Here is a 12,660-nt window from a genome sequence, read left to right on the forward strand (position 1 = left end):
GTTGCTTTTATGTTGAAAAACAAATCCATGAATACCTTAGGTGTTGATGATGTAGCAATATAAGAAAAAAAATGCTTCCAAATGATTAGATGTAGAGAACCATTTCAGAGGTCAGCACTGACTTATGTAGCAAATAGTATATTTGTTTGCACATTGAAGGGGCAAGAAAAGCTTGGGGTAGGGGTGAATAAACAGTATATGTGGTTATAAAACCAAATCGAATAAATCAAAATTGAAATTTTCTGTTAAAACCGCAGATAGATAATAAATTAATTCAGTTTTTTTTTTTTGTTAATCAAATTTCTAAACCTAAAAATCAAAACCAAAACCAAATTTTTTAGTTCGATTTTTCAGTTTTAACTACCTAACTTGGGATAGACAAAAAAGAATATGGATAGAAATAGTAAGAAATTAAATGATTTAAGCACTAATAATTTAATATTATTATTATTAATAGTTGAAATAAGGTTTTGAGTTAAGGTTGTTTTACATAGTGTTAGAACTTAGAAACCCCCTAGAACTAGATGCACCCCATCTGCGTGAGGCCATGAGCCCATAAGACGCTTTGATAAAGGCACTCTTTGTGAGGTTACTAATTGCTTCCCCAATATAAGTCTCCTTAACGAGAAACATTTTCTCAGCAAGGACTAGGAAATCGTATCTACCGCTCATAAAAGCTCATCAATATATATGTTTGAGGTAGAGAGAGGGGTCCACTTGTTGCTAAATTTCAAGAAAGGGATATATTATGATTTCGGAGGCATCATGCTATGATGGATTTTATCATATATATTATCGTTATTTTGATTTTCTCTTTTCAACCAACACATACCCCACTCTGATTAATGAATTCAGAGGCCACATATCCCACCCATGACCCGTCAAGGCTCACGGGCCCATCAAGGAAATGGATCAAGATCAGCCAGTTGGTGGGCCTTTTCTATTGTGGTTCAAAAACCCATGATTTCATTAAGGGTTGTTGGGTGCAAAATGATGTCCAGAATTTTCCCTTCTGCCTCTTATATTCATGAATGAAATGATCCAGGCCTAAACCCTTTTCACATTAAGTGCTTGGAAGCAGACATAGGAAAGGTTAATTAGGAATGTCCCATCTTTGCTGAAATAAGAAAAGTAGTATGCAGGCCTAAACCCTTTTCACTCTTGCTATCAGAAAACAAAAATGAGAACTTATCACATTCGAAGCAAACAGATTGGGTAAAACTAGGCATCTCCATCCTAGCAGAAAGAAAAAACTGCTCCTCTATCTTACGTGATGCATCTGATGTCTCTCCGCTATCTCAAATAACTAGCCGAAAGAACCAGCAAAACAAGTTTGTCATTCATTCGAGATTGGCATCAGTCAGTGCAAGACCTGTTCGAATGGTGAACAGCCTTTACAGCCTTGTATTAAGAATATCTCTGTACTTCTATGCTTTATTTTATGGGAAAATATTCTTGATACAAGAATATAAAAGCTGTTCAAACAGGCCTTGCACTAACTGAATCCCATTTCCATTCATTAATACATTATTCCCTTTTTCCTTGAACAAGTCGTCTTTAAACCATTTTTCTCTTGGGTTGGGAAGTGGGTAGAGATTTTTTAAGACAATGAAAATGGTTTTGCTTTTCTAACTAATTATGTAGAAGGCTATCTAATGACTAACATTCAATGTATGGACTCTCTATATTTCCTTAATCCTTGACACTTTGTTAAGTAAGACAATATAAGATTATTTCTCAATAAATCTAAATTTGCAACAGTAGGCTATTTTTGGATTTATGAAAATTTAAAAGTATACCACAATAATATTCTATTAAGGTCTTGTTAAGAAAATATATGCAATAGGAGATTTGTAAGCCTATTTTCCCAAGGTAGGGGAAGTTTGAATCACTTTCAAAAAATATATGGGAAATTTGAATATTTTTTCCACTATTCATAATAAAATGAACATTAATCTTGCAGAAGAGTAACTTCATCCCCGAATTCCAATTTTTAAATGAAAGTAGAAAATCCCAGATTGGATATTCAAAGCTAATGGTACAAAATTTGCACCAATTTCCTCCTACCCCCGTTCCCTCATATAAAATAGAGACCATATAATCTTGTTGCCTACGACATACTTCCAAACAAATAACCTTCCTCCTATTTCCGTTCTCTTTTATCTATATATATATATATATATATTCAGAGATCACAAGAAAAACCAAAATTTACACTCAGTCTATTTGCACTCTTATGCATTTTACCAATGCTACAAATAAACTGAAACCAAAAGGCCTAGGTCTGATGCAAATGAAATTCTTCAATTAGGACACCCGGACTTAAACTATTAATAGTAATAACTAATAACAGGTGCTGCTCTCTATGACCATCTAAGAGGAACAAAATCCAAGGACCCTGGGTGCATGTGGGGACCCAAAACTGTCACATTTTGAATGTTTTGGGCCTAGATTTCCACTTTCATATGGGCCTACTTGAATTATTGTTTGGGCCAATAATTGTACAAATTGGTATATATCAGTGAATTTTGTAGATAACTACATATAAAAGAGAAGACCTGTATAAATAACTTGAAATTATGGACAGATAGTCTTTGGACTACAGATGTAAACCATAATAGTAAAATCCACAAATAATTTCACGAATCCAATATGTGCAATTTGTAATTCATATGTCAGCTTTTTTTTTCACTAAAAATCAATTCAATTGAATGAGCTAACCAATTTCAAGATTTAATCCTATTTGAATAAAAAAAAATAACGATGGTACACTTTGAAAATTATCCAAAATATTTTGTAGTTAAAGATATTCAATTTATGTTATTTTTTATTTACATTTAATCTGAAAGATCTACAATATTAGGTTTTCAGAGTATAATATTTATAATTTAATTTCGAAGATTCGATTATGATAACAAAAAAAATTATAACCAATCAACTCATATCACAGAAGTGGTGGTGGTATATTTATCAAAGTTCACAGCGGGGGTTTTAATTGGTCAACAAGGCTGTCAGCGTGGGGTGTGATTCAGAACATACTGTATTAGTCTTGAACTGGTTATTTAATCCGGACAAAACATAGAACCAGAGCCGTTCTGATTAAATAATAATGACTGACATACATAATTACTTTATGTAAATAATAATGACTGACATATATAATTATACTAACATATATAATTACTTTATGTAAATAATAATTTAAAACTTGATTTTTGATAATATAACTTTAACAAAAATAACAGTAAAATAATAATGTTTGTATGTTAATAAATCAAGTGTTCTTAATCAAAATTATTTAATTATATTATCACTCAAATTTATTTTTCTAGACAATATAATAAAAATTATAAAAAAAAATAGAATACCTTTGTATATTAATAACAAAATATGATCAATTCGAAGTCTGAATCGAATCAGAACAACCAAGAACCAGAAATGAGGAAACTATTAATGTAGACAATATGGCAACCAGATAAAATAAAACCAAAAGCCACAAGAAGAAAAACCTACCCTCCATATGGCTTCCTCCTCAGCCCCCAACCGGTGTGAAGGGGGAACACGATCAGAACAGGTGTTGGCACAACCAGCCAGCCTAGACACTTTTGCCAGCTAAGCATGCTAGCTGGCACCTTCGTAGGGCCAACGATTTGATTAAAAAGTTGAATAATTGAATTGATTTTTGTTGAAGTCAAGTTAATGGCTGGTCTGATCCTTGAAACATCCAAGAGGTGGCAATTTTTAGGGACCAGATCCATATTACCAATCCAGTTCAGTGTCTCGAGATCCAAGACAAATAGACAATCACTTTCTGTTCTCTCTCTCTCGAGTCCGGATCTGCTCTTGACACTGCCCGCCTCACACCGACCTCTCAGCATGTCGAGGCGTGCTATGTGAGGGGCAGATCCCAGTTCCTCTCCTCTTACCTAACAAAGGGCTCATTAGAAAGGAAGAAGCTATTCACCAGCCGGGTGGGCCGATTCAGCAATTTTTTACTGGGCAGCATAATAAGAAAAATACAAAATGGGGAGTAATACTTACTCAAACAGTACCACCCTGATTCAGTTTTGCATCTATTTCATATTATGATTTGCACTTTTATTTGATGTAAAAGTTAACACTTTTTTTTTTTATCTTGTTTGCATTTATTAGCAATGCAAATTTTGCATATAAAATATTAATGCAAATATTACATTTCATTCTAATAAAGATTGTGACCTTGGTCGCATGTGACACCAATGAATGCACCAGCATTTGAAATGAAAAAATCAGTTGATAGTGATGTTATCTCTGGTGCATTCATATTTCATTGGGGGTTGCATGCAACCATTGTAGGAGCAGATATACAAATCTCAATTCGCTTCCTACCTACCTTACTCCCCTAAATAAATAACCTTTCCTCTCCATCATTACACTTCCATACAAACAAACAAAATAAGGTCAAAATCTAAAGCAAAAAATAACCAATATTTACGGTCAGTCCATTTGCACTTGAATGCATTTGCACTGCAATCAAACCAACAGTGTGGAATTCCACTGATCACATCACCGCCGGTTTCAGGTTTCTGGCCTCCGTATTCTCTCAAAGTTTCTGAGTTCTCACCTCTTTTTGTCTGGCCATTCCGCTCCTCCGAACTGACTTAAACAACCTAATTGACCATACATAAACAATGTTTATTAATTCTTAAATTAATACTACTGGGTTGGACTCCATTCCTTTCCGACATATCAGCCAAAAGACCGAGAAGATTATTTTTTTATCACACGGCCGACCGACAAAGATCGCGACAACACTCACAATCCACGATGAACGAAAGCCTTTCAACAGTCTCCACTCTTCCCCACATCACATATTTCCATGTCATAACAAAACAAAAGCGACGAATCATTCAGACCCGTCTACATCCAAACACTTCTTAATTAATACTCAAAAGTATTTGAAGAAGCAAAATCAACAGGATTTTCTTTATTAGACAAGGGAATAATTCATCTCTCATACACAACTTCTTTTCCTACGCTACCCGAAAAGAGAAAGAAAAAAAAAATCTGAATACCCACCACCATTCTCCACCTCCCCCCCCCCGGGCCTTCCCAACGCTGTACAAACAACCCACATCTCTACTCGACAATGGTGAAGCACAATGTGTTGGGTTCCAACTAGAGAGTGATTTCCTTCTCTGAATTATATATAATACTATTGCCACTGAAAAAATAGCTTGAAATGAAGAAAATAAAAAATGTGGGAGTCTAGAACAGAGGAGATCTCCGGGGGGTGCTTTTCCTTTTATGCAATTGCCTCCTTGGCTTCAATGCTGAATTGAACCAGGATATTTGATGATTGTTCTCCTCGCTTGACTCGGTTGTCAAATTCGATGACTCGTCTTCTTTCAGATTAGGTTCCAAGTTTTGATTTTGTTTAGCTGATAAATCACTGAATTCCGGAATTGGGAAGGTGAGATATGGCGGGCTCTGGTCCCTCCTTGAATTCTGTTTCGCCATTAAAATTGAAACCTGCTTCCATTTCATCACAGCAATGTAAGCATTTCGGGATTTATTCTGTACACCCGTGAAGGAAAACAGTTCTTATTTTTTTCGAAAACCCCATTTCGGAAATGAGGCTTTTACCTTGCAAGCGATAGAACAGAAGCAATTTGGTTCTGTTAAACCTCTCTCGCAGGCCAAACAGGAGGCGCCACTAGTCGATTTGGAAGGCTTGGATTGTGGCCGTGGATTCAGAAATACGACCTTTGCGCCATTAATTGTATATGGCTACAAGATAACAACCATAATTGCAGAAAAATCGTGTTAACAAAGAAAACAAAAGAAACTCTAGAATTTTCAATGGAAACTAGTTAATTTGTTGAAAAAATGGTTATTGACTTTTTGGTATTTTCTATTGACTAATTTATTATAATTTGAGCTAATCACGGATTAAACATGCTTTAATTGACCCAACAGCTAAGCAAGGAATTAAGTTCAGGAATTACTGGAAAAGTCTACAAATAAGGAACTAAATGAATTCTTATAAATTAAATGTTCAATAAAGAAATTAATTGGTGCAATTGAATGGAAATTAGGGGCAGAAATGGTTTCTTTCCTCGTCCATTACTCCTAGAAAATAATTGAAACAACTGCATATAAAATTAAGGGAAAATATAAGCAATAACCAGTAAATAATCAGCTTAATGTTCAATGCAAGAAGCCATTTTAGTCTTTTCAACTACACAGAAAAACCCAGGATAGAAAACCCCTAATTGATTCTGTAATTAATTAAAGACCAATAATACCAACTACAAATTCAAATAAGATGAAAATCCCAAATTAGCTTGAGAATTATTCCAAGTAATAAGCTTTGAAATTGCAGAGGGAATTGTAGGACTAACCTGAACTTTAGAACAGTCAAGGTGTTTCTGCATGTCGTGGAGGCGGACGACGTCGTTATAGACATATCTGCGGATCTGAAGTAGTACATGAAGGTAATGTGCTGAAGAGGAGAGGCAGTGCTGGCAGACGCATTGGTTACAGTTGACACAGTACACATTCATCTCGTTCTTCTTGAGGTCTTGATGATCGAAGCAAGGACCGAAGAATTTGCTCTTCAGAAGCAACTCCAGCCACTCTGGCTTTTTTTTCTTCAACCGAATCGTTAATCCAACCTGTGGATGAAGGACAAGAAATGTGAGCGAGTGAAGCCACTAAAACACTAAAATTCCAACCCCGATCAACAACGAAAACAAACTGAAACCGAAATTCACGGATGTAACCACTACAAAACCCTAAAAAAACAAGAAATTTCATCGAAAAAACAGATGACACGAGAAAAAGATAAGCCACATCGAAATTCACAACTGTAGGCCAGAAGAAAATGCTAGAAAACCCAGTTCCTATCAAAACAGAGCAAATTCTATGTCCAGAAACCAAAAGAAGACGAAAAAAAACTTACCATTTTTTATGCTTCCAAACCGCTTCTGCCTTGATTCCGTCAAGTAAATGAATTGCAGAGAAGAAATGCTGAATTCGACAATGAAAATCTCTTATTTTCAGGGGTAGAGAGGAAGAGAGAGAAGGTTGTTGGTGAATTGGTAAGAACTGAGAAGACGGCTGAAATCAGAGCGACAAAATAAACAGAAACTCTGGTCTCATCCTCTGGGTTCCCACTTATAACAAACCCACTCATGGGCGGGAACACGAGGTCGCTCAGCCAATTAGATCCGTCGGATGGTAACGAGATACACGGTAAAGATGGAATAAGCAATTGGGAAGTTTGAGAGATCAGGGCCGTCAGATGCGGATCTGATCTCTCGGATTCTAAAGTGGGCCGTGGTCGGAATTCATAAACCCAAACCCTAGGAAACGCAAGAAGCCAAAAGCCAAGAAGGAAGATGAGGTACGTCAATCTGCGCTGCCAACTCAATAACTGGAGAAAAGCTACATACTTACGCCACGTGGCAGTACTCGCGGCTGTACCCGATTCCTGAATCCTGAGTCCTAGAGTTCCTACTCACGTCTCTTCCCGCCAAATTCTACCGGGATCTCCGGGATCTTCGAAAGCCGTTTCTTTTAGGTGATGGCGGGACGCGCCGCTTTTAACTTACCCTTTTCTAAATTAAATTCCATAATCACTTGAAATGCCAAATATACCCCCGTCATTCCCTCCATAAATACTTTGAACCACGTGGAAAAAAGTATTACTATGGAGACTGGAATGCAACTCAGAAAGCTTCATCTTAACACGTGAGGTGAAAAACTGGTAATAGAATAGTTTTTTACTTTTAAATGTGGTAAAAAGGTAAATATTGTGTGTTTTAACTTTTAACCAAGAAAAGCAAATATTGCTTTGTACAGAAAATCTATACATTCATTCTATCAGCTTTGTCAAGAAAATTGGAAAAAAGGTTACCAAAAAAATAAGAGAAAATTTGAAGAAAGTGAAACTCTCGTATTCTCATTTTATCGTTTTTGAATTATCGGCATCGTGTATCATATCCGATAAGTCGGGTATAGATATAGATATGTTTTAAAAAAGCATAGATACGATATACGCTAATGAAATGCATATAAATACATAATACATTAATCATACTAAACTAAAAGCTGAATTATATATGAATAAGATATAAACACATGAGAAATGCATACTTTAATAGATTATATGAATAGAAATATTACAATAAACAATACCGGGACTCTAAAACATTCAAATATTGTATAATAATTATCACTATTTCAATTTTATAATTATAATTTTTAATTTTATTAATTTTTTGGAATATTTATTAATTTAGTATTTTATTTAAATAACAACTATTTTTTTAAATAATGAATATAGTTTCGATTTTAACATTTAATGTTTTTATTTAACACATAATTGTAAAAAAACAAATTAATCATTTAAGGTAGATAAAATAAATTATATTTAATTTTCAGTCTTATTAAAGTTTTTGGGAAAATTAAATCTTAATTTATTCGTTTCAGTTTTTATAATTACAATTTTCTTTTTTCATTAATTTTGTTGGGAAAAATTATTTATTTAGTATTTTTATATGATAACTTTATTTTTTCAAATAATAACTATGTTTTCATTTTTAATATATAATTATGTGTAAAATAAAATATATAAATCATCTAAGGTAGATGAAATATATTATTTTTATAATTTTTAGTTTTTATTAAATTTTTTGGAAAAAAATAAATCTTAAATTATTTATTTCTGTTTTAATAATACTATTTTTTAACTTGTATTAAAGATGAAAAACAATCCAAAAGTATTCAATGTACAATATTATCAAACTAGACATGGATACACCTCCATGTTGGTGTGTATTGGACCATATCCATTGATACGATGCGATACGGCTCGATAGGGAGGTGTACCATACCGATACACACAATTCGTAGGATACGTATCCAATCGTAGCGTATCCTGAATCCATGATCATGGATACATATACGATACGCCCTGTACCAGGGTACTGTATCGATACCTTAATCCTTGGTTCTATCCAAGTTAAATTCGATCATTATTTTGTAAGTTGTTTTTATTGATCTAACCACAATTCAACTTGCGCCTTAATAAGAGTGGCCAAATATTGTATTATTTTTTATTATTTTCAAATAAATTTAAATAGAATTCAATTTAATAAAAGCAACTCTAAAATTAATACACTTTCATTAATAATAGTTTTTATTAATATGAATTTAAAATTATTTTAAAAAAATATTGACATAATTATTTTAAATGGACTTTAATTAATAAAAATAATTAAAAATCTTATTAGTTTACATTATAAAATTAATTTTATTAATAATTTTTATTCATTTTATTAATTTTAATTAAATTGATTTAAATTTTACAAGTAGTAAATATTAGAAGGTTATATAATTAACATGTTAACTCCCATTCTCCCTCCTTAGATCCTTCAGTTGAATTGTTTTTTTTTTTTGTTTCTAAAGTTTACTAATTAAATCTATACCCAATCATTTTGAAAAATACAAAACCTATATGTTCTCGTTTTTTTGGTATTCAATGCTATGCACCATTAATAACTTCCCCTTGACCCCTTTTTCTCTAAAGTGTTGGTTGTTGGATTTGATTCCACGTCAACGCTGGAACAAACCAGCTAACACACCAACGAGCTAGCCCTTGGTCAGTAGCCTATGTGTTCAAACCCAACATGAAAACCACCTTTTTGCCTTTGTGTTAGGTACATACTTCAATTATTTGGGTCAATGGGTCAACCCATGGTCTCGTAATTAAATACTAATGGTTTAAAAATAAATAAAAATTACAAGAGAATGAACATCTTTAAAATTATATATTCATCATGTTAAACAAAATTAAATAAGATAAATAAGAAGCATTTTTATTAATGATGGAAATAAAATACAAATTTTAAAATTGGCCTAGAATTAAATTAGCCAACCCACATTGTTGTAATCGAATAACAAAATTTTTAAAAAATAGATAGGAACAAAAATTGTTAAAGATTTACAAAAGAAAAATGCAGAAAAACATTGGGGTACGTCTGTAATATTATGAATTTCATCATATTAAACAAAATAAGTGTGATAAATAAGAGGTATTATTGTTAATCATGGAAATAGAATAGAAAAACTAACTAAAAAAGAAAACTATTTTTTCATCTAATTGGTGGTTAGTGCCCATATGGGTGCAAATTTGGCAGGCTAAGTTTGAGCCTGAACAAACCCAACTTGCAATTGTAGATGATTTGTGTTGAATTTTTGGTTCTCAAGTTGGGCTTGGGCCTAGGCCCAAAAGTTTGGTTTTCAATTTTTTGAGTTGTGTCTAAGCTTAGCTTTAGGTATCTCAAGCCTGACCTTACTACATACATACATACATACATACATACATACATACATATTTGCATACATGTACGTATATACACATACATTTATGTCAAATTTTAGCATGGGATGGTTAACCAATCCAAGCCCGAGCCCAAACTTGAGTGCATAAAATTTCAACATAGGTTGGGCTTAACTTGGATAGATCAAGCTTGATCTTGAGCTTGAGCCTTAGACCCAATGCATAGAGTTGGGCCTAGGTTGAGCACAAACTTGGCCTAACCTACACAACTTGCACCCTAACGGTCCAACCATTTAGCTGAAATGGGTAAACCAATGATGCCATAATTAAATACTGAAAATAAAAATAGATAGAATTATAGAAAACAAAAACATAGAAAATTTATAGAAAAATTTGACATATCTCAAATACTAAAATTCTGTCATATTAAGCAAAGATAAGTGTGATAAACAAGAATTGTTTTTACAATTAATTATGGAAATGGAATAAAAAATTAAAATTTTCCAAAAATGAGATTGTTTTCTCTTTGGAGTCAAATAGGTCAAGACATGATTCTATAATTATATAATGAAAACTCTAAAAATAGATAGAGTGTCTTGACTATGGGGCAGGGACATGGATGGGGTGCCCCACCCTGAACCCACCATGTTGTCATTCCTATATAATGTTAATTATTAGTGAAATTAATAAAAATGTTAGCTTTTGTAATTAATTTTATTTATTTAAAGCTAATCAATTTTTCATTTAAAAATAATAACAATTATTAAAATTACTACAAATTATTAATAAAACTAAATTTATTAAAAAATATTTATTCATATTAAATTAACAATAATTATTTTCTGTAAATCAACATTAAATAAAAAATACAATTATTAAAATTTTAGATATTAACAATAACTTTGAATACTTTTAGTTAATAAACAAAAAATTTTGATTATTAATTTAGTATTAATTAATAGTAAATAAAATTATTAAATCTTTCAGATTTTCCTATGCATTGCACGGGTCCCCACTGGTAAACCTAATAACTGCTAGAGGTCCCCTCACCTAAGAAGACGAACCAAATGTGCTTAAGTCATCACACAAGTAGGCCAAATTTGCTATAAATAAACAAACTACTTTTAATTACTTTGCAGTGTTGTGCTAAAACAACGAAATCAACACCTTTGATGTATTGCTATGGCCCCACCTTGAATTAGATGAAGAGACATCTTGGTGGACTGGAGTCATTGTAATAGATCAAAGGCCTTGATTTTTTGTTTTAGCCCTAATAGTGTCCAAGCAAAAGTAAATTCATAAATAAATGGGTTATTTACTAAAACACACCCTATAGTTTTATGGATTTACTAAAACCTACCTTATAGTTTATGCTTTACTAAAACTCTCCTTATAGTTTGCAACAAATTTACTTAATCCACCTTCTATCAAAAATCTTTTATATTGTTGTCTGAAAATGGTATGTTGACCACCTATACTAAGGCTGTGTTTGGTTTGAAGGAAAAAGTAGGGGAAGAAAGGGAAAGGTAGGGAAACCTTTACAAACCAAACATAGCCTAAGTGAAAACTGTTCAAGCACATGGGCTATGCTATTTTATTCCAAAATCCCTAATACATCATATTGAGCTTTTAAAATGAACCATTGTTTGATTTTCAGATCTATCACACAATGATTTCTATAAAATTAAGAAGGGAGAAGAACATTGCATACCAGGTTATTAGTTAATTTGCAACAATATGTCTTCCTTCTTCAACTAGAGAATAAAATTGATCCAAAAGAATTGTTGCCCATGTTTTACTAGGGGCAAGAGTGACATTTCCTTTTTTAGGTACAATGTATTGGTCCAAACAGATCCTAAGGTCAAAACTGTCATTTTCCACTTCAACATAATGGAAGGTCGGTTAAGTAAATCAGTTGTGAATTATAGGGGGTGTTTTAATAAAACGCAAACTATAACGTAGGTTTTAATATAAATCCATAAAACTATAAGGGGTCTACGAGTAAATGACCCTAAATAAAATTTGTACAAGACCATGTAATTCAATGCCCAAACAAACTACCTGACTAGGCCTTTCCAGGTGGGTCCTATATGAGTATATGGATAGCCTTTAAACTATGTATGGAGAAAAATCAAAGAGCCCAAAGTGATTGTCAAACAGTCATTTTTTGGGCTGTCCACTTCAGTTTCTTTAGATAGCTTAGTCAGAGCTCCTCAAAGCAACCAAACCAGTTTATTTGACTCTTCAGCTCAGCCCTCCCAAAGGCGCCCTGGTTAATTATTGGGCTATATACCTCATTTGTGGGATAGGTAGATGGGCTTGCCCATAGGCTC

General features: G+C 33.0%; 1 protein-coding gene across 1 annotated transcript; it reads right to left on the minus strand.

Moving 5' to 3' along the window:
• Window positions 1-4,936: 4,936 nt before the first annotated feature.
• LOC148864005 (protein RGF1 INDUCIBLE TRANSCRIPTION FACTOR 1-like) lies at window positions 4,937-7,135 on the minus strand. Its single transcript, XM_088979287.1, has 4 exons — window positions 6,944-7,135; window positions 6,384-6,656; window positions 5,626-5,769; window positions 4,937-5,511 (listed from the first exon to the last, which is right to left on the minus strand). The coding sequence occupies exons 1-4, from the start codon at window positions 6,944-6,946 to the stop codon at window positions 5,248-5,250; spliced, it is 684 nt and encodes a 227-aa protein (XP_088835413.1). The 5' UTR covers window positions 6,947-7,135; the 3' UTR covers window positions 4,937-5,247.
• Window positions 7,136-12,660: the final 5,525 nt, after the last annotated feature.

Source organism: Nelumbo lutea, chromosome 3, assembly GCF_056320005.1.
Source record: "Nelumbo lutea isolate HS-2025 chromosome 3, American lotus-T2T, whole genome shotgun sequence".
NCBI lineage: Eukaryota > Viridiplantae > Streptophyta > Magnoliopsida > Proteales > Nelumbonaceae > Nelumbo > Nelumbo lutea.